This window comes from Gobio gobio (assembly GCF_949357685.1).
Source record: "Gobio gobio genome assembly, chromosome: 8".
Taxonomy (NCBI): Eukaryota; Metazoa; Chordata; class Actinopteri; order Cypriniformes; family Gobionidae; genus Gobio; species Gobio gobio.
The window spans coordinates 23,739,454-23,763,240 of record NC_137114.1 but is presented as its reverse complement, the minus strand read 5'-3'; the positions used below and the strand labels follow the sequence as shown (position 1 = coordinate 23,763,240).

The window sequence follows — 23,787 nt, the reverse complement described above, 5'->3', positions numbered from 1 at the left end:
GTTCAAAGTTTAAAGCAAAGGGAGATATTTGCTTTTAAAGAAATCCATTTCTAAGGACTACAGCAAACGGCCGCTAGGCGACTACAGACATTCCTCCAGGGTTGGTGACATCACCAGCCTCAATATTTACATAAACCCCTCCTCCGCCAATATTATATGGTTGGTGAGGCAATTTTGTATCGCTGTTGTTGTGGTATAGTGGTATAGGCTGGAGTGGTGTTGCTGCAATGCCGACGAAACGCTGTTATTTTCATCCGGATTGCAGGCCTGGGGTACTTGCTTTCCTTCCTAGGGACGGGGGTGCGTTGCAGTGCATTTAACATACAGCATGTTATATGCATGTGTGTTTGAGACAGAGGGGAACAGGTCGCAGATATATGCTGCCCATCATAAAGCACGAGACAGACAGGGGTCGGAGGAGAAGACTGGAAAATGTGACATAATGGACAATATTCGTCCATTGCAATTCATGAGCGGTTTAGCGAGACAAACACTGCCAGTGTGTGGATGCACGACACGCGTGGGGCTCCCGCTGCACATTTCACGGAGGAAAACTTCCACGATCTTCGCGAGTTCAGTGCAGGATTTGCATCACGGCTTGTCCTGAAAGATGGATTTAAAAACAGAAGCTGTTTACGGGCCACAACCTGTAAGTCTGATTTATTTTTCATCGATGTGTTTTCCTGTAATAGGTTAATTGTACGTTGTAGCAAGGAAGTAAACAGATGACAACGCTGTTCTGCAAACCAGTCTGTTAAATGCTCATTCATACTTAACGTTATCCGACGAACACCTAACGTTACAAACACTAACGTTAAAATCTCAAAAGCGAACTTGGCATTAGTGTAAATTATTCTTTGATTAGAGCTTTTTTGTATTGTTTATCTACAGGCATGCTAAACATGGTTCTGTGTGTGATTTGGCTACTAGTAAAGCCAATGTTTAGTGTTCGTTTTGGGTTAATAGTTCTTGCGACAGATATTTGGCTATAATCGTTCTAAAAATACAAAAGTGCCATTCAGTAGCGATCACTATAGATCCGCAGTCTTTACTCTTGAGGAATGAACAGGTTCTGCTCCATCATCTTCACTAAAATGTTCTGGGTCTGATTCGGGCTCAGATTGGGATGGTTTTATTGACGCCATTGTTTCTAATACTGACCAAACCACAGTCTACCGGTAAGGTAAGGGGCGTGGCGTTTCCGACAAACGTGCACTAGGCGGTTAGCGAATCACAACACACTGGGCCAGCTAACCAATCTGAGCCTATTGCGTATTTTAGAATGACCGGCTTCATACAACCCGGAAACCATCAGACCGTTTTACAAGGAGAGACAGAGCAGTGTAGAATAAAGGTCAAATATATGAAAAAGAATGCAATTTTTTTTAAAAGAAGCATTAACACATGTTACAGTGCACCCCACAAACACAATCAAGCCTTCAAAAGAATGTGTTTTACCACCCCTTTAAATCTTGCATGTTTTGTGTAAGAGCCCAAACAGTATCCTAGTGAAATAATGCATATCCATATTTCCATATGATTTGACAGTTTATTTTATTAAATGTCAAAATGTGTGCATCATACCTGACTCCTAGATGAACACTTTACAGTCAGTTTTATGACAAAGTCGTTCTCTTCAAATGCTGAAGTTTGAAACGTGTATAACGTTACCAATGTTGTGTGTAACTTTAGAGACGGTCCCTAAATTCGCCAGCGTTATGCCAGTCATATCAGATGCGCTGTGGTTCTGTTGTGTTTGTTTGAAACTATTCTCGCTGCTGAAATAGAACAAAAACAGTTGACCACTGTATGATGAGTGAATCTCTTGCGTACATCGCACGTTCATCTCCGCTTTGAGTGTAGATTTCAGCGAGTGAGCGGCGCGCACTCTGAACAAAACTCCGGCTAATCTGAACGCCTCTGATTATGAGACATTGCATTCATAAACTCAATAGAAACACGTGTGAGTGGTTATAATGCGCAACACGATTATAACAGATGGCTTTTGAGAAGACTATAATAAGTCCAACCGCCAGAGTGGCTAGTGCAGCCGAAATAACGTTACACCCGCAAATGGCGGTTGTTAATGTCAAGCCCTGATATAATATTATCCCTTAATGTCGCCCTAGTCTTGTCTGAACTTGTTTGTTCGCTTCACCAGTTATTATTTCCCAGACGTATTTTTGGTATTGAGGTCAAAGTCCACTTGCCATGTCCCCCCCAAAGTCCAAGTGTTCCCCCTATTACAGCGACTTTCTTCTGGCATGTTCTGCAGACAGGGTGACCATCTTCGATTAAGTTTCCCTCAGGACTTTTGTAAAAGCCAAAATATGACCACACCTCAGATTTGGTCCTTTTAGAAGTCTGAAAAATCTCCCGAGTGCTGTCACTGCCATTTCTTCTCATTCAAAAACAGCGCTGCGCCTGCGCCAGACTGACGCTGACTGGACAGGATTTACCGCGAGTTTTCAAAATCGTGATAATCACACGCGGTTTTAATGATAATTAAATTTTAAACGATATTACTAACCGTCACTAAATTTTATCGTGGTTTATCGTGAAACCGGTAATCGTTTCATCCCTACGTACAATAATCCACAATCATTTTATATTAGGTTGAATTTAAATAAATGCTATTCTTAGAAAAAAATATCAATCTTTGGCATGTAACTCATCCAGCACAATTTTGTGCTACAGTATTGGGAACAGTGTTGTTTTAGTATTATTTATTTATTATAATAGTATTTATTAGTATTTTTGAATTAGCTTTTATTTGATATATTATGCTTTTATTTGAATTTTAGATTTTGTCATTTTCATTATAATTATTTTTAAATATTTTTGTTTAGCTTTCATTTGTTTATATCAGTATTAGTTTCAGTAATTTTAGTATTTCATTCGAGTATTTTCTTGTTTTATTAGTTTGTTGCCAAAAATGTTAACATTTCTATGTTTTTTAAAGGCACAATATGTAAGATTTTTAGATTCAAATATCCAACAACCACTAGAACAGTGTTATATATTTTTGTTGACTTGTGTACTTGCATTATCCCAAATGTTTCCAAGAATATTTAAATCCAGAGAAATAAGCAATTTTAACCAGGACACGGAGTGTGTCTGTGCGTCGCCTATCAGTGATTTCATATCCTCACTACCCTTGATTTCCGTAGAAACACCAAAGACGCTTTAATATAATTATGTGTTTTATTAGACAGACAAGCAACTGTTTGGAGACATTCATTGACAGAAAACAAATCATTGTTAAATAGCTCAACACGGTTAGTCTTATTGTTTGAATCACTTGTTTTCTTGATTCACCGCGAGTAATATTTTTACCATGCCTCAGAGACAGCACTATTTTGTCAAGTGGCTAACATAGCATAATCAGAGAAAGCTTTCTCAATCATTCAATGTATTTTAATATTAATCCACGCTCTTTCACGCCGTAATCAAGCTGCGCTTTTGTTTTGCATAAGTGACCTCTAGCGGTGAAACATACACACTGTGCCTTTAAGTGTATGTTTTTCATAATATTTATATTTGATTTGATTTCAACTATAACAAAAATGCTTTCATTGGTTTACTCTAAAACACATTCTGAATGCTCTATTATTAATACCTGTATTTCACTACAAATTACACATCACCCTCAATTAAATTTATCCTTGATCTTACCATGCTAAGTAATCCCCAGCAAACCGCTCCATAATAACCCTCCATTCTCTCATTAAAACTTCACTGGAGAGCAAACCCAATCCTAATCCTCACTGAGACGCTGAATATGATGCTGAATATTGTTAACATATCTGGATGGAGACTCATTAGTGGCCTGGTGTGCCAGAATGTTACATCACACAACTCTCTCGCTCTCTTTCTCCCTCTTCCATATTTTATCCATGTAGTCATTTTATGTGTCTCTCTTCAAACTCAGTCAGGGTAGGCCTCATTTGTTTAAACTGAGCACAAAGCGGACTTATGTAAGTACTGTATTGGTGTGTTTTTTTTGTGTGTGCTTTTTTTTCTACACATACCTATACTGTCATAGAGACAAAGATTTCTGCACTTTCCCCCAGAACATAGACGACACAATCAGGCTCTGGCAGACCCACTTTTCCTTTAGAACAACACTTACACTTCTCGCATCTTCGGCTGAAGGCAGAGCGCCAGGTCCTGGAAGGGAAGGAAGCATATAAGATTCCTGGACAGCCATTTTGATTCAAAAGCTTGACTGGGCAAAAGCAGAGTGCTGGAACAATAGCATCCTTTAATACATAAAACCCGACATGTCTACGGGCGAGAGCACTGACTGTTCAGACACCTCCACTGTAATCCAGAGTCCATTTGAGCATTTTTAACAGACTTAAGTAGATCAAGGAGTGGCTGTTTGACGCCTTCTTTTTAATGAAATGACCTGTACGTACAGTGCAACCATAAAAACCACACTTTATAACCAAATTAAAATTGTTTGGGTGGGTGGTAACCTTAGATTTGCAGAATAGTGGGTTTTATGTAACCTTGAAAAAAATAGTTCAAGCCATGAAAGCCTAGTACCGTGCTTGTTATAGTATTTAAAGTTGTAATACTATGAAAGTAACATTGTGCAGCCAAATTACAACTAACGTTAACGGTAAAGATATAGTTCTAAAAATCCTTCTACTAAATATAAAAGAGTTGTTCACAAAACGTCCACATCACAAATTTAACAATGACACAGAGGAACGATATTGTTGGAATCATTTTCAGGACTGCTGATGAACAATAAAAACATTGAGAGAGCCAATCAGAATTCATCCTGCTGTAACGAGCTTGAGCATTTAAAAGGGTCATGAACTGCATTGTTTTATTTTATAATGTTTCCTGTGGTGCAATTATAATGTTAGTGTGATTTGTACACCAAGAATTTAAATAATTTAGAAATAAAAGCCATATTTCCTACCCTGATTCAGCCCTCTGATTTAAACACTCTGTTTGAAGGGGCGTGTCTGCTGTGGGACTTCAGTGTAAACGCCCACTGCTGTGATTGGCTGCTGTGACACTTCAGTGTAAACGCCCACTGCTGTGATTGGCTGCTGTGAGACTTCAGTGTAAACGCCCACTGCTGTGATTGGCTGCTGTGACACTTCAGTGTAAACGCCCACTGCTGTGATTGGCTAACATCTTTGCATATGAAACCGCTAGTATTACATGCGGAACTCTCTCAAAAACATTTAGCATGTTTGTACTATTACAGCTCTCAAGGTTAACTAATCATGATAAGTGTTGATTATAGCATTGTATTTAGATCGTGGGATTGGTTGCAGTGATGAGCATTGTAGCCGATCACACACATGTTGAGCGCATGAATGCAGTGATCTTTTCAACTCGATTTCTGCACACTAACATCATAACTAACAGTGCAAACACAATGTAAATAAGAGATTTGTTGATTATAACACGAGTCCAGCACTCAGTCACTGATAAACTTGCGCTGTTTGATTAACAGCTCCAGGGATTGTAAAGGGAGCGTTCTTTGATCGCGTTCTATATATAATTTAATCACAGTTTAAATAACAGATTATATTCACCATACTGAGAGAAACAATGTGAAGTTGACTTTTTAGTCACTGCCTGGTTTGATTTACTGACACATAGACAAAGAACATCTGACTGTACATGAATCATTACATCAGAAATCATAGCACGATGACCTCGTATATGTCAAAAGCTCAAGGACATTTGATTTCTCAGTTCATGACCCCTTTAAAGCGGCAGACCACAAAACTGCAGCACGTGCTTATAATAAACTGAACAATATTGTCCGTTGGTGTGGAGTGGATGCTAATATAGTTATCGTTATAGTTATTGTTCTTGGTGTGACGGCCTTGATGGTAAAAGAAAAAAAAGGTGCTCATAATTTACGACAAAATACTAGTCACTAAAGTTTGTTAGTGTTGTTAGTACATTTCATTTCTTTTAAAAAAGATGACAAAAAGACATTAGTAAAAGTAAAATTATAGTATTTGGCTTACTATGGTCAACTTTTGTAAGGCCTCAAGTTCTTAAATCTAATGCCAAACACCAAAGCAGTTATTTCTACACTTTAATTGAAAGCATAATCTGATGCTATATATGACATTTTTGTTATCATAAATTGATACTTGGTTCTGTCAGTAGCCTTTCAATATTTGTTATTGATATTTACTCAAATGTATTCATATGCGTAGATTAAAATTTCAGACGTTACTTTTTTTCTCAGCCCTTTTACATCCCTCCTAATTTTATTTTTTTGAGTAACTTTCTTGTTATTCTTAGAGATTTAAAAAAAAAAAAAAATTCTGGACACTGTCCCAGACTGTTTTAGGAAGACGCTGCCTCTATCCATGGACACTCATGCTGCTGTCATGACAACAGAATCGTTACCATGGTGCCACAGAATGACAGTCTCAAGCATTATCAGTGCTGATAGTATGCTGCGCCTTGATTGGCCAGGAGCGGCGATGCGTTTTCATGGTGCAGGTCACAATGGTCACAGTGCCGTGTCAATGTTTCCGTGTGTGTCAAACAAGTCGGGATGGCCAATCAGTGCAGCCTCATTGCAAATACACACAAGCATTACGTTAAGCACATAAAACAAATTAGTATCCGTTCTCTCTTGCTTTATATGTTTGACTTTGATTATTATGTAGCACAGATGAAAGAAAGGCTTCTTTTTGTGATGAATAGTACTTTAGAAAAATACACTCGCACAATAAGGACTCATGTCCTTTGCTTAATTAAAATGTATACTACTGAACTATTTTTATATATATATATATATATTTAGTTTAAGTTAACAATAACAACAATGGTGTGCATACACTGTGAATGTGTTTCAGTTGAGTTGGTTTCAAAAGCCTTTACTGTATTTTCTTCCTCTTCCCTCTTTGCACAGTCTATTTACTCTCTTTATTTTATATATTGAGTCTTGTACTCTTTCAACAGAGCAGTGGATGTAAGAATCCAACAAGCCCCAAAACAAAACTCTCCTTGTCTTTGTGTTGCTCAATCTTTCCTCTCACAGTTTTGGCATCCTTGGAAAAACAACTTGACTGCAAGTAGAGAGAAAACCAAATGTTTGAGCACCTTGTGCATCGGATTTAGTGCTAAAATGTGTGTTTGGGTGTGCAGAATCTTGGTAGTTCTAGGTTAGTGTTTTATAAACAGCACAGGTTTACATCAAGGCCGCAGAGTGGAGGCAAAACACTCTTGACCGCAAATACAACACCGTTTGTGTATTTGTGGTGGTTAGGAGTAAGGGGTGGGATATCCTGAACAAACACAAACCATGAAGAGAAGGAAGGAAGGATAGATAAAGTGCAAAGGAGGGTGAGAATGACAGGGAAAGAGATTTGGTGTGTCCAGGCCTTGGGCCACTGAACTGAAGTGACCCTTACACCCTTGGCATTATAGCCAGTTTAGCGAACACACACACACACACACATAGATAAAACACAAACACAGCTTTCGTGGAACTCCTTACCGTTCACTGTAACTGGAACAAAAGACTGGGAGAGACTTTCAAAATAAACCCAAGCAGGGAGACTCAAAATCGACCTGAAAAGTCAATGTTGTGCCCTTTAAAATATATACATTAAACACACTATTAAATACTTTTATCACATTATCTATCTAGGAACTTCCTTCACTTTATGTTTGTTAAGCCCAGGAATCACTGCACGATTTTCGGCTGTCCCAGATGAAAGATTGCCACTGTGAAACAATCGTGACTATTTCTGTGATCGTGGCTCCTTATCATTGGTCCCATGTCGTGCAGTGAGATAGGTTCAAAGACGGCCGTTGTCACGGTCTTGCGACCAAAGATAGCCTACGATAATTTTCTGACAGTGTCAGAAATTCAGCATGATCACTGCACAGTGGCTGCGTCCGAAAACCTAGGCAGCTGACTCATTGCCTCGCTGCCTTATCAGACAATGGCTTGTAAGGCAGCGTTTGTGTATAAAGGCACCTCACGAAACTAATTTCGAACAGACTTCTTAGGCAGTGTAACCGTTTAATGATCTACAGCAAAATAGAGAGAGCTTTGGTGAGAACTAAACAAATATTGAATTACAACATTAGTAATTTCTCACTAGAAATTACATCAGAAGTAGAAAATGTTGGTAAAAAAAACGTACATTTACACACACAAACTGACCAGCAAATGCAACTTTTGGACGCCATCTTTTTTCCAGCTCAAAACTGTCAGAGAATGGAAAGCACAGGATTGTGGGATATCAAAGGCAGCGAAGGATACAAATATGCTGCCTTCAAAAATCGATCAGATGAAGGTATTTTAGGAGACAGGAAGTGAAGCTAACATTAGATTCGGACGTGCTTTGAAATGTGTCCTCTGAAGGCAGCATTTTCCAGATTTCGGACGCAGCCAACGTGTTTGCTGCTACGACCTATGTCTACTGACCAGCCAATAAAATGGCGACATGAAATCAATGCGAGTCGCGGCATGCCGCTAAAACTTAAAAATGCTTACCTCAAGCTCTTTTCCCTTCCTCTTTCGCCCATAAATACTACACACATAAATACTACAACTACCAAAGTGTGATTCATCATGGTCTTTTTGTTTACCACTAGCGCATGCTGATGACGTTTTAATCTTCTATAGAAACGTCATCACTGTACAGTATACATGCATGTCGTACCCAAGTTTAATAGATCCATGTCGCACAGTGTGATTTGTAATGATCTTATAGAACTGCTAAAATTGAACAATGTATCACAAGCTTTAGACAATTTCAAAGGCAGTAATAGTGTCTCTAAAATAATGACTGCTTTCAAACAAGTCCTGCCTGCCACTGGTTGAATAAACAGAGACCCGCCCCCAAACTGTTGCTGTGCTGAATCAAGCTACAGATGGCTTACTTATAATTGTCTCTGCATATTAACCTAAAATTGGAGGAGGTATTTTATCATAAAAATACACAGTTCGGTAAAAAAATATTAATTTAATCATATTGTCAGGATATTTTCATCATATTCATCATAACTGTTCTTGTTGTTCCTCAGGAAAAGGGAAGGAAGATGTCGAGACACATATCAACGGGACCAAGCTCATTTATTCCAGAAAATGAGGTAATAAAAAAAAATATTATAACGTTTCTTTGAAGAGGTACAATGGTTACACCATGATTTTTTGGACATATACCATGATCTTCTTTGAAATATGCTACCATTCAAATTTTTAGGGTTAGGTTCTTTTTATATTTTTGAAAGAAGTATTTTACCAAGGCTGCATTTATTTAATTACAAATACAATATTAACAGTAATATTGTGAAATATTTTTTAAATTTTAACAAACTGTTTTCTATTTTAATATATTTTAAAATGACATTTATATCTGTGATTACTTCAAAAATCATTATAATATGCTGATTTGCCAATTGTGCTGCTTAATATTTCTGTTAATATAGGTTATACATTTGTTTCAGGGTGCTTTCAGTAAAAAGTTCAGTAAAATGTATTTTGTAACATTAACAATTTAATGCATTGCTAAATAAAAGCATTAATTATTATTGTAAATTAATTATTTTGAATGGTTCATGATTCATATGGTTCATTCAGTACCATAGCATATGCCACAGTATTACCACTTTTTCTCTCTTCTCTCACACAATCCGAGTTCAACCAACTCAGATACTGTAATCGGGGTCAGCTGGTGTTCATTTCATTTTTGTTTTGAGTTCAGCCAGTTCAGATGATTTTCACTGAATCCGAGTTAAGCGTGCCGGGAGATCTAAGAAAGTGTATTTGGATTGTAAATTGAATTATAGCATCTGTCCTCACTTCGTTAAATTAAGATGAACCTGAGCCAGAGTTCAAATCTTTCTTGGCTCTGATTCATAGCATCGCACGTTAGTGCCTTCTCACAAAATCGGACAGACTTTAGTTCTCTACTCCACATATTTCATTTGTATTACCATCTGACCATTACTTTTATTTGGTACTGTTGTGAAATGTCCCATGATCGCCCTCTCTGATTCTCAACCCCAGATCATAGGACCCACAGTGATGTTCTTAGACGAAGAGTTCAGCGGCCGCGTGGACAACCTGACGCAGGTGATGGGGCTCCACCCTCATTATCTGCAAGCCTTCCTGCGCTGCCACTATTACCTCTTGAGGATGGACGGCCCCCTACCACTCCACTACAGACATTATATCGCTATAATGGTACAAACGTGCACAGAAACAATTTCAAGGGAGACTTAATTCAACTGGAATAGTTTTATGAGTGTTTTTCTCCCCGCATTTTCCAGGCTGCAGCGCGGCATCAGTGTTACACGCTGGTGTGTCATCACGTGCAGGAGTTCGAGCAGATAGGCGTGTGTTCTGATTGGCTGAGAGGTCTGGAGTTCTGCCCGCAACGACTTCGCAACCTCAACGAGATTAACAAGATCCTTGCGCACAGACCCTGGCTCATTACAAAGCAACATATACAGGTAACACACTAGTGATCTTGTTCATTGCTCCGTATTCTAGTGCAAAACACTACATTTGTTGTCACATGACGTCACTACACGCATGTTTAATTCAGAGGGTGGCATCCAAATATCTTGTATATCTTATATATCTTGTTAAAAGCTTTTTGTATTAAATTCTTTGTGCAATCAAATAGTGATGCACTGAAATGATTAAATTACACTAAAACTAGTTTTAATTTAGCCCAAAAAAGTATATTTAATAATCAATTAATTAATCAAATGTAACACTCCAATAAGAATAATATGAGTTGAATGTAAACATTTAAATTGTTTTTATAATAACATTTTTTTATATAATTATTATTATTTACAATAAGGTCTTATTAGTTATAATTAGCTAATGTATTAACTAACTTGAACTAACAAAGAGCAATACATTTGTTACAGTATTTATTATTCTTTTTTTAATATTAGTTAATAAATCAGGGTTTGTACGGTCATGAAAAACCTGGAAAAATCATGGATTTTAAAATAGCAATTTCCAGGCCTGGAAAAGTTTTGGAAAAGTAACAATACCAGAACGTTTAGGGAAAAGTCATGGAAATTTGTTTCAAAATATTTATGTAATAGAATATATGTTTAAGTGATAATATTGGTTAAACATACTTTGTCCCTTCGATGCACCCGACTGCCGCATTCTTACCCCTTTTCCACCAAGGCAGTGCTAGAGCTAGTTCAGAGCCAGAGCTAGTCCCAGTTCATAGTTGGTTCGACTGAGGAGCCTTCTAAGAACCGTTTGCTTTTCCACATGCTGAGAGCCACAACAGAGCCATGTCTTACGTCACTGTATACGTCACTCATCTCTCTCAGCAACGCTAGCGAGGCAGCAGCAGTGTTGCCAAGTCTGCGGTTTTGCCGCGGGCTGTTTTTCATGTCCGCGGGTTTAAGCGACCCCAATTATGTGATATTTAGCCTCGGGAATGCGAATTTTAGTAGGCAACTATGCCAAAAAAACACATATTTTACCCCCAAATGTGATTTTTACCGGGGAACCGTTTGGGCGATTTTGTTGTGAAAACCTGGCAACCCTGGGCAGCGGGAAACACAAACACACCAGGCTTGTTCGAGATGCATCAGCGCTGCGCAGACAGATCCACGTATGATATATAAAAAAAACGCACGAGTGAATCAAAAGCATATATGCTCTCGCTGGACTCGTTGTCATATAGACAGAGATTACAAACGAGCAGCAGCTGTTAGCTCCATTAGCTGCTATTTCAACAATGGCGGATCTCAAGTTTGTGTTGGTCTTGTTGTCCCCGCCCCCAGCGCCTGACGTAATCGGTTCTTACTTCTAGCCCAACAATGTTTTGGTGCTACTTAAGAACCACTTTTCCTGGCTCGGAGCTGGGGCTTTGGGTGTGGAAACACAAAGAACCGATTTGAAACTAGGCTCTGGCTCCGATCTAGCTCTAGCACTGCCTTGGTGGAAAAGGGGTATCTGTCAGATTTCCTTTTGCATCGTTGAGCATTATAACCAATCACACGCGTTTCTGTCGAGCATGATGGCCAATCAGAAGTGTTCAGATTAGTCAACGCTGAAATGAAAGTTTTTTTCAGTGTGCAAGCTCGCTGTCTAAATTCTGACTGAAACGTGCGAATTCTCCCATCATCATAAATAACAAAGTCCAGGGAAACGCTATGGAAATTTATTGGTAGAAATGTGTACGAACCCTGATAAATATTCAGCTGTTCATTGTTTGTTCATGTAAGTTCACAGTGCATTAACTAATGTTAACAAATACAACATTTGATTTAAAAAATGTATTGGTAAATGTTGAAATTAACTAAGATTAATAAATTCTGTAGAAGTATTGTTCATTCTTAGTTCATGTAAACTAAAGTAGTTAACTCCTGAAACCTACTCCAATTTGTTGTTGAAATATAAATATTTAAATGGTGGCCAGATTTATTCATACACAGATTAAATAATGAAGACAACAGGTTAAGTCAAAATATAATGAATATGTTATACAGTGCATATGTTTAACAAAATTCCCCTCTCTAGAGTTTTTTTCTCTCCCTTAGACACTTTGGACAACTATGGACATTGAATGGCTTTTCTGAGATAAATGTAATGTGATGTGGTGTGTTTTCTATCAAATGTTAATGATCGTACACATTTGTTTCTCAGGCTCTGGTGAAGACAGGAGAGCACAGCTGGTCTCTGGCAGAGCTGGTTCACGCTGTCGTACTGTTGGCTCATTTCCATGCCTTAGCTAGTTTTGTGTTTGGTAGCGGAGTCAACCCTGACCCTGAGGTCACAGAGGTCAACGGGGTCACGGATGACCTTTGCCCTCCAGCCATGGCGGGTTTATGCACCTGCCACCTAACAAACAGCAACCAAGCCAACGGGAACCCCCTCCGTAACCCTAACACTGGGGTAGGAAAACATTACAAAGTATCCATGTTAGGGACGTGCCCGAAGCCGAATATGTTTGGAAAGGAAATTACGCATACATAACCTCTAAAGGGACATGGTGGTGGAAAAAATATGAGATGTGAGAAATAATATATTTCAATGATTTTACGTTCTCTCGCAATTATATAGTTGGGTAATTATATTGTATATAGTATGTGGGCTATTGAAAGCTTTTTACTTTGCGATCATGCGTACTCTGTGTATAGGGAGCGGCGGTACCGACTACACATTTGATAAGATAAGATATTTGCCAATGACGCTCAGGATCTGTTGCGCACCAAATCTTCCGCCATTGTCCTGTCAGTCATCTCTCCTTACTATCTTTACGTGACCAGTGAAATCTGATATACTGTAATGTTACCGACCACCGCAGCAAGCCTAACCATGTCCCTTTAGGGGCTCTGTAGATGCATTACTCATTTTCTGTGCCTTTCCGAATTTAGATTTAAGCTTTGGGCACATCCCTAATCCATGTGTTGTTTTTGTATTTGCATGTTCAGATCACATTTCAGATTTCACCACTGAGTCAAAAGAAAAAAAGTTTATATAGTGTGCGCACAGAAAATGAACATTTCCCCCCATATTCACTTTTCTGTAATGTATTAGGTGTAATACAGTAATTTAATGTATTACAGTATAAAGAAAACGTTGTGTGTACTTAATTGCCATTAAAATAATTGTACTATGCAAAAAAACTAAAACAAATAGTAGTTCTTATAATGTGGAATATATACTATATATTGTATATACAATTATATATATTATATATTATCATAAAATAATAAAATACATTACATTATAATGTTATACATTTTCACACATCCTTTTTCAATTTTAGGGTGTGCTCTTGACAAGTTTTACGACAGTCATCTGCATATTAATTCTATGCATATTCTGTGCTTATGCAGTGCTATGTGTGATTCAAGATTTGTTTGGACAAAAGTAGCATCTCATTTTCTAAACTCCATTCTCGTGTATTTTAGAGTGAGCTGGAAGCTCTGATGGAGAGAATGAAGCGATTGTTGGAGGAGAGAGAAGACGATGATGCGTCAGAGGAGGAGATGTTCACTCGCTTTGAGAAAGAAAAGAAAGAGAGTCTTCTGGTGGTGTCTGCAGGTATTACAACAAAGATACTTTTAACACATGTACTCTTTTCCAATTTATGCTCTACATATTTTCTGTCATAATGTCAATATTACATGCTAATAAAGGCTGAAACTTTGAAATATCGTTGCTGTCGGGCAGAAACCTCTTATCTCCATATTTCATCATACTTCATTACTATTGGTCACCATTTACATCTGTCTGTGGCTTTTGAAAATATTTAACCAATGAAAATTATTTAAAGGAGCTTGTGACAAAACCTTGTAACTCCATTGGCTCCTCAAACTGTCAGTCAAACCTCGTAACTCCCCCCGTCTCAATCTTGAATAAAGTGCCGCACTCAGTTTAGATTAGGGGTTTTCAAACCCTGGGTCGTGACCCTCGGGTGGGTCGCGAGACTTAAAAAATGGGTTGCCAGGATGATAGGTACATTCAAAATAACAAAAACATTTTCATAAAATCATAGTCTATAGGCTTATAAAAAAGCAATAAATACGCAAAATATATTTGATTAATACAGATTAACAAAAAGAAAGAAAAAACTGTGCGACAGTTGCTGGAGGCGTGACGCTCCTCAAACAAGTTCACGGAAAAGAAACCCAGACGACAGAAAACACGTTTTCTTTATTTTACAATAACACAATGCAAGTAAACACTTTGCAGTTTTGAACGATGTCCTATTCTTATTATCTGTATGACCAAAATGACGGAGTATTTTTTAGGTTTCCTCTGTTCGATCGCGCTGGCGCTTCACGCACACACACAACATATTCCAGCATTGCAAACTTGACATCGCAGCCTGTTCATTATCAACATAAAATACTTAACCTAACATGTAAAAAGTTACACAGCTCAATTTAAATAGTCAATAGTAGCCTACAAATCGTGCCATTCAGCGTGAGCTCCGAATGTGATGTTTCCAAGCACATATTTGTGCGTGAAGAGGATGATTGCGAGTACAAAACATCTAATAAATAATGGTTTAGCATCCAAATACACCAAATACAAATTATTTTGTTTTGGCTTGTTTATAGTTCCCTACTTATATTTTTTTCATTGTTCTGTTCTGAATACTGTTAAATTTAAAGGATTTGTTGTGGAGTGAGGGGAACTAAAATAACCTATAGCTGTGTTTGTAGTGTTTATAATGTTTGTAGTACATTATAACATTTTGCTTTATTTATTTCTGAATGTAATAAAATGCGACTTACCTTATACGTGACTTGCCATTTTTTTCTCTCTCTCCAAATTATTTATATATATATATATATATATATATATATATATATATATATATATATATATATATATATATATATATATATATATATATATATATATATATATATATATATATATATATATATATATATATATATATATTTGTAGTGTATTTTTAAGCATGCAGCAAACAATTAATTCTTGTTGGTTAACCAGTTAATTAGAGTCCCATTTAAAGCTAGATCAAAATAGAGCAGAATCAACTTTGCTGCGAACGCGTCAAGGATCAAAAGTGGTTGTGTGGAAAAGTTTTTGTGCCATCTGGTGATTTAATGGAAAATACAGTCAAATGGCCCATTGTATAGCCTATAAGTATTCTTGTTTGAATGTAAATGGTTGTAGGCCTATGGGTCGCGACAATAGAAAAAAAAGGGGTCACTCTTAAAAAGGTCTGAAAACCACTAGACTATCTGTGCTTGTTTGCAATGCAAGGGTAAATAAAGAACTGGTTCTTTGAATAAGTACAGTGTTTTCTTTACTCAAGAAACACTATATGTATATATATATGCTTTATGTATTTGAGGAGCTGAGAAGAGTGTTTAAGTCTAGCATTTGTCATCGAGTCACAGCCAATACTATTTGAAATAACCTGTGTGCAGGCAAATAGCTACAGTAAACTTTATAACCTGTAAGTTGAAAAAATAAATAAAACGAAATGCGATGCATTTACTACCTCAGATGTGGCTGTTATAATGATTCGCTGGTCAAAAACCTTATAACTCCATTTGAGCTTGATTTTGGTAAAATGTTAATAAAATAATGACACATGCAAGTGTCTGACCACATATAAACCCACAATATCAACTTTAACAACACAGTGTTTTTCCATTTCCTGAAAAGTAGCGTTTTTGGAGACCTGAAGTTTACAAGGACACCGATTATATGTTTGAACTAAAACATTATTAGACTCTTTTTTTTCTGTTACTGTCATGTGGTAAAGTGGGAATTAATATTAAATTCCCAAAATGAAAAATTGTCATCATCTACTCAGCCATATGTCATCAGGGATGTCAAACCATGCATGAATATGAACTATTGCTTGAAAACAAAACAGCATCTAGCAATCTTTTGTTTTGCGCATTTGTATTAAAATATTGTGATTTGCATATTCAGGGTTTGATGAGGAAGCGGTGCCCCGTTCTCCCGTGGCTCGGTTTGTAGACGACCCGTCGTTTGGATACCAGGACTTTGCACGACACGGAGAAGACAACCCACCCACATTTAAAGCACAAGTACGACAGTTACCCTCACATATACACATAAACAGCATATTTTTGAGAACGAATGATTGATCATTCTATCTTGTTTACTCTATAGGACTACTCATGGGAGGATCATGGTTTCTCTCTGGTGAACAGGCTATACTCTGACATTGGTCACCTGTTGGATGATAAGTTCAGAACGGCATGTGATCTGACCTATTACAACATGGCCAGTCACGAGGGGGTGGACACCAGCATGCTGCGCAGGGCTCTCTTCAACTACGTCCACTGTATGTACGGCATCAGGTACGTCCATGAGTGTGTAATTAGCGATCATATTACATTCTATTATTTTTCTGTTTTAAGTCATTTAAAGCCACAATATGTAATTATCGCAGCTAGAGGTCGCTTGTTTCAAACAAAGACGTAACTTGATGGCACGCCAAACTTTTATTATGCCGCAGATGACCACTTGAGCTTCTTCCGCTCATGCGTATGTGGAGTAACGCAGAGCTGTTTAATCATATTAGATACATTATTTGAGTGTGTTGAAAGTTATGTTATAATGCTACTCAGTGTGTTTGCTCGGCGGCTGCTATGAGACACTTGTTGCACACTGCAGTGAGCTAGATCAATATTAGGGATGGTAAAACATGGTACTAGATCAAGAAAACGAGATTTAAACAATAAGACTAACTGTGTTGAGCTATAACAATGATTCGTTTCCTGTCTATTAATGTCTCCAAACAGTTGCTCGCCTGTCTAATAAAACACATAATATATTAAAGCGTTTTTGGTGTGGTTTCTACAAAATAAAACTGGAAACCGAGGGTAACGCGGGTATATCACTGATAGGTGACGCACAGACACGGTCAGTGTCCTGCTTAAAATTACTTATTTCTCTGGATTTAAACATTCTTGGAAACATTTGGGATACTGCAGGTACACAAGTCAACAAAATATATAACATTGTTCTAGTGGTTTTGGGATATTTTAATCTAAAAATCTTACATATTCTGCCTTTAAGTACTCCAACTTTAAACTTTATTTCAAGTTAGTTGAAAAGTTCAAATTGTTCTAGTTTTTCATCTAATTTCAATTAACAGAAAACAATTTTTAACAATAACAACAATGGTGTGCTCTATTGTATACTGCACATTTTGGCAACTGTAGTAGGTCATCTGGGTGTCACAGAATGCATACAGAAAGTAATCATAGTGTACAGTATGTATGCCCATAGCGCCCCCTAGTGTACTAGCACAGTACAACCAGGAGTCCAGCCCTTTACTGCCTAGTATTGAAAGATGAACACGTGTTTTCATACTGTGCGTCTGCAGATACGACGACTACGACTACGGCGAGGTGAATCAGTTGTTGGAGTGCAGTCTGAAGGTTTACATCAAAAATGTGACGTGTTATCCAGAGCGAACCACTCGCCGCATGTACGAGAGCTACTGGCACCAGTTCAGACACTCCGAGAAGGTAAGACATTTTATCATGCGATATATTTTTTTAAGCATTCATTTTGTTCTGAATATGCTGACATTCTACCTTTCTGTTCTTTATCCAGGTTCATGTGAATTTGCTTCTTATGGAGGCTCGAATGCAGGCAGAGCTGCTCTATGCTTTGAGAGCCATCACTCATTATATGACCTGACCAATCAGACTTCATCTTTTGGGTGACCTGACCAATCGAAGCTCACCCACAATACGATCAGAGAGTATGCCTAAAATTTTACCAATTTTTTTTCTTTCTTTGAATTCTTACAATTGTGTCCTAAATTGTGTATAACTTTTCTTGGATAACTCGATAACTAAATGAAGGACATTTACAATTGCAATCTAAAGGCATGTTCAAATCATTCGTCATCAAGAATTGTGGGTGGGCGGTGATTACTTTTTCTGGATTCAAATGTAATCCTCAATGGTCAGACAAATCCCCTTGGACTTGACCTGATCAATCAGACAACATCATTTATGGCATCATGACTTGACAAATCACATTTTAACGTGCAATACTTTCTCACTGAAATCTCAATTATACTGTAAGCTGAAATACTGGAGGACTGAGTTCATAGTTTTGAAACAGGAAGTTGTCATTTTTTTCTTTTTTGCACATTTGAGAAAAACTGTGTTTTGGAACAGAATACCGTTTTCTTTTTGTAATATCATAAATGACAATAACAGAATGTGAGAATTTCCCCCCCCTTTTTTTAAACCCCTGTGCCTTTTTTCATTCTTTCATGTATCTTTTTTTATTTCATAATGAATGTATTGTTTAGATTTTTTTTGGCAAATTGTTTCTGGACTTTTTTCAGATCAATTTAGTTTGGTTTAGTTGTTTACCTGGAAACTAAGGCTTTTGTAGCATTATTACTGTACTATCAGTCCTTTACTATTTCCTTTCAATTTCAGTTTTATATTTTAGATAGCATTAATTGTTATGTTACTGCCACCTGCAATAGCTCTACTAATCACATCTTGTGACTTTATGTCTGTATGTGTGAGGTTTAACATGTAGCGTGTTTTATTTCTAATTGTCTGTCTGCGTAGGACAAAGTGTTTGCACATCTGTTGCGTGTCTCTTTGCACTGGTGTGCCTCTGTGAAAGAAAACTCAAGAGTTTCTTGTGTGTGTGTGTGTGTGTGTGTGAGTGTTATGTGCAGGATTGCCTGTAGGGAGCATCTGAAAACTAACTTCTTTTGATACTATTGATGTGATCATTACGGTCCATCAAAGCATTTCTCAAAGGTTTATTTATATCGCTTTAAGAATCATTGTTTCATATTTGCACAACTCTAATCAAGGTGCAGCATCAGTGTCCTTTTAAAAAAATTGTGTCTGAAAATAAATGTATAGTTAAAAGATAAGCTTTATAGAACGAGACTAAGTGTTGCCAATCTTATGGACAGTGCCTTACTCATGTTTAGAAACACAGGTTATGATTTAGTCATAGGTACACCAGAGATTGTTACAAATGTATAACTGGAGTAGGTAAAACTGTCATCGAAGTGCCTTTCAAACTTAGCTGTCGGTGTTTCAAAGTGTATGCAGCAGATTTAATGGAAAAAGTTCTTTGAAAATGGGCATACATGTCTGTTGCATTGTGTTTATTCCGATCAAGGTGGTGCTATGAAGCGTTCATGTTCTCCACTCATAATAAATGTATACATTTCCAAAATGGCAGCACTGAAACTTCTCTCCAATCACAGACCTGTATGTTTAAATAAAGTTTCTAAACAAATTCAGACTATGAGTGTTTTGTGGCAGACTGATTTTTTGGGGTGATGATTTCATGGCTAAATAAGTATCTAAACTGTTGCATAATATGCAGCAGGTGGAAACAAATTAAAGGGTTAGTCACCCAAAAATGAAAATAATGTAATGTATTCCTCACCCTCATGCCGTTCCACACCCGTAAGAAATCCGAAAGCTCAGTGAGGCCTGCATCGCCAGCAATGACATTTCCTCTCTCAAGATCCATTAACGTACTAAATACATATTTAAATCAGTCCGTGTGAGTACAGTGGTTCAATATTAATATTATTAAACGACGAGAATATTTTTCGTGCGCCAAAAAAAAAGAAATAACGACTTACATAGTGATAACCGCTTTCAAAACAATGCTTCATAAAGCTTCAGACGGAAACGAATCAGCGAGTCGAATCGTGATTCATATCGCGTGTCAAACTGCTGAAATCACTGAACTTTGGCGCTCCGATCCACTGAATCGACTCGCTGATTCGATATGCTCAGAAGCTTCATGAAGCATTGTTTTGAAAGCGGTTATCACTATGCAATTCGTTATTTCGTTTTTTTTTTTTGGCGCACGAAAAATATTCTCGTCGCTCTATAATATTAATATTGAACCACTGTATTCACATGGACTGATTTAAATATGTTTTTTATTGCAGTACGTTAATGGATCTTGAGAGAGGAAATGTCATTGCTGGCGATGCAGGCCTCAATGAGCTTTCGGATTTCAACAAAAATATCTTCATTTGCGTTCCGAAGATGAACGGAGGTCTTACAGGTGTGGAACGGCATGAAGGTGAGGAATAAATGACATTATTTAATTTTTTGCGTGAACTAACCCTTTAAATTCATAGTTGACAAACGTAACAGGTGTGCCCTTCAGTGTAACGTTAAATATACGGTATGCAGTTTTTATGTCCTGAAATATTGAATAATATAATATTTAGTAATAATTTAATAATAAAAATTGTAGTTATAATAATATAATTAAAATATTATTTATTACAAGTGAAAGTAAACTGTATAAAAGCCAAAAGGTGACTAAAAATTGTGAACCTAAAATACAAATATAAAGAAATGGTGACTAGTTACAAGCCCTAAATATATACTTTCCTTTATACATTGATATAAAATCCAACCTATATGTAAAATAAATGCTAAATTTAATATAATTATTATCATTATATTGCAACAAACAGTTTATGACCTGCATTATTTATTATTTCAATAATAATAATAATAGTGAAATTATATTTTTAACATGAACTAAAAGATCAAATAAAGAAATGCTGAGTTCATTCCCTAATCATAGACTTTCCTTTATACGTTAATGTAAATTTCAACCTATATGTTAAAAAAGAAGAAAGAACAGACTTTTTTTTTAACTGATATATTCTCTATTTCTTCATTAGTGCACTCAGCAAATCCTCCCAAGCTAAGTTCCATGTTATTAATTTGGATGATCACTGATAATCATGACCATGTTGGTCAATGACTAGGCTACTGACACATTTCACGCTTCATGTAGCATACAAGAAAATCACTCAAATCTATCCAAGATTTCACTTATATTGGACCTTCAACAGGCCCACATTTACAAATATGCAACATGTCATTTAAAGTACTCGCAGCTGTCTCTCTCAAACATTTGATTAGGATTGTCCAGACACAGGGTTTGGCATGGTGATGTCCGGCAGCAGATGACAGCTCGTAATGATGTCGATCTTCTCAGACACCGACTTCAGGTCCTCTAGTATGAGTCTAATGCTGTGGGACGCGTTGATGATGCCTGTCTGAGAGTTGTTCAGATGAGTGGTGGCCTGTCTTATGTCCCTGGCAGCGTTCTGATACACCTGTTTCAGGCTCTGATTGATGTCAGTGCACAATCGTGCATTGCTCTCCTGCAGTTTCTGCTGGAGTAACGAGTTAAAGCGACCCGAATCAGGTCTGGACACCGGCGACGCTCTGTCCTCCTGTCCGCACACTGGAGCAGGGGTGTTTCTGATCACGATGAGAGGAGGCAGATCTTTGCGGAGCATCTGTTGTTGGCTTTCGGAGGCCAGTCTGGGCGCTCGCTCCTCCTCATCCTCGCTGTCGGTCTCGGACGCCTCTCCTGCCACCTTCATACCTGATGAGGATGAGGATGATGGATGGACAGGAGGGGCAGAGGTGAGGTACACTTCATCATCCGAATCCGTCTCCGATGCTTCTCCCTGTACCACGATTTGGAATTTGTTGCTTGCCATGATTGCACACCTGGAAGATGCGTTAAATCAGTTGATTACTCAATAAGCTTGACAAAAAAAAAAGTACCATTGTATAGTCATGGTAACAGCATGGTATTTTAATGTATAGGGGAGCGCGGGGCACATCCTAACACAGGGTTAGTTGTAACACGCATGCAACTTTCCACACATGCCAGGATGACGAAACTTGCGCCAAAATTAAAAAACCTTTGGAGGATATCACTGAAAATTTTTTTAACAATAGCAAAAGTAAATTTCTTACTTCAGATAATTTTCCATCTCTGTTTTTTGTGTTGATTTAATCTTATATCTGCTATTTAAGAGTTGAGATAGTTATTTAATGCTGATCTAACCAGCAGAAGACACAAGCAGATGGGGTGTGTTGTAAGTAAGACTGCGTTACAATGAACCGCTATTACAACTATGCTTTTATATTCTATACTTTTATGAATTCTTTTGAGAAACCATGAGAAATGGGTGAATAATGACTGAGAGTCAATGTTCAGAAATGATTCATTATTATTGTTTTTAAATATGCCTTAAAGCTGTGTTCTGCGGTGTGTTTGTTGTCAAACAAAACAAATCTTATATTTTTAATGATTAAAAAATGCCATTATTTTATTTTAAAAAGTTAATCATTGTATTTTATTGACAAAATATTTTAGTTTGTCTTGGGTATTTTTTTTTATTATATCATTTTAAGCTGTCATTCAGTCATGTCACAATGTACCCCTCAAAAGTTACAATGTACCCCACCTATGGGGCATGTTGTCACATTTCACTTCCATTCTTTCAGGTTAAATCAAGAAAAAAGTATACACCGTATTAATAAAAAAACCCCCACATAATTGTACTAGACATGTGTGAAATTCATGTGGGGAAAAATAAATACTCTGAACCCCAAGTGGATTTTCACAAACTGAGACACAAAAAGCGTTAGGTTGTGCCCCGCTCTCCTACCATGACATTGAATGATTACCATTTTTATATACACTACATACATTTAAAACTGTATTCTAAAGTTACAGTACTTCAATGAATATCGTATCAATTCCATGACAAATGTCCATAAATGCTATTTAGGCTACCAGTTAATACAATACGCATTTACGTTTTGCTGTAATACACTTTTTAGTTGAATAATGAGGATATTGTATAAACGCGTATGTTTTGATACTAATTTTGCACAGTAGTTGTAGTAAAAAAGCGATTAAAATCAAATGTGTGTCTTTTTCTAACCTGCTGGTGTTTGTATCCACAATCCAAATGTCATAAGATTTGTCACGAGAAACCAACTCGAAGCAGGAAGCATCAGAGGATTAAAGGATTTTAAAATAAAAGTCCATCAGAATCGAGAGGTGTGTACGAATTCAAAATAAAGGTCCCAAAGAATTTAAAATGATAAAATAAAATAAAATAAAATACAAGTGCCCCTGCACTCCAAAAAAGCCAAAAGATTTGGAAATATGTGTGTGTGTGTGTGTGTGTGTGTGTGTTTTTTTTTTTAAATAAGCCCAAAAAATACCAAGAAATTCTAGTAAATTCTAGTAATAAAAAGTACGCTGGTTCAAGTTTGTCAAAGCAATGAATTATAAACAAACACAAATTAATTAAGGAAATAAACAATGTATGTAAATAAATAAATACCCAAGTAGAAAGTATAGGCTAAGTTAAAATAGGGAGGGTTTGTTTGTCTATTATCAGAATAATTAAAGCAGAACTTTGCTCACTGGTTGCTCATTTACAGCATACAGACACACACGCA

General features: G+C 37.1%; 2 protein-coding genes across 2 annotated transcripts in view; one reads left to right on the top strand and one right to left on the bottom strand.

Annotated features, from left to right (window-relative positions):
* sesn3 (sestrin 3) overlaps positions 1-19,768 on the top strand; it is a 23,514-nt gene extending 3,746 nt beyond the window's left edge. The window contains exons 2-10 of the mRNA XM_079823714.1: positions 9,040-9,105; positions 10,025-10,201; positions 10,288-10,470; positions 12,647-12,895; positions 13,918-14,050; positions 16,433-16,551; positions 16,637-16,827; positions 17,859-18,003; positions 18,092-19,768. Coding sequence (XP_079679840.1) covers positions 9,040-9,105; positions 10,025-10,201; positions 10,288-10,470; positions 12,647-12,895; positions 13,918-14,050; positions 16,433-16,551; positions 16,637-16,827; positions 17,859-18,003; positions 18,092-18,178 — 1,350 coding nt within the window. The 3' untranslated portion in view covers positions 18,179-19,768. The remainder of the gene's footprint in view (positions 1-9,039; positions 9,106-10,024; positions 10,202-10,287; positions 10,471-12,646; positions 12,896-13,917; positions 14,051-16,432; positions 16,552-16,636; positions 16,828-17,858; positions 18,004-18,091) is intronic.
* Positions 19,769-20,760: 992 nt separating this feature from the next.
* Positions 20,761-23,314, bottom strand: bloc1s3 (biogenesis of lysosomal organelles complex-1, subunit 3). Its single transcript, XM_079823184.1, has 2 exons — positions 23,262-23,314; positions 20,761-22,032 (listed from the first exon to the last, which is right to left on the bottom strand). Exon 2 carries the CDS (start codon positions 22,020-22,022, stop codon positions 21,429-21,431), a length of 594 nt encoding a protein of 197 aa, XP_079679310.1. The 5' UTR covers positions 22,023-22,032; positions 23,262-23,314; the 3' UTR covers positions 20,761-21,428.
* Positions 23,315-23,787: the final 473 nt, after the last annotated feature.

Coding starts and splice junctions, on each gene's coding strand:
- bloc1s3 (XM_079823184.1), bottom strand. CDS start 22,022: ATGGCAAGCAACAAATTCCAAATCGTGGTACAGGGAGAAGCATCGGAG.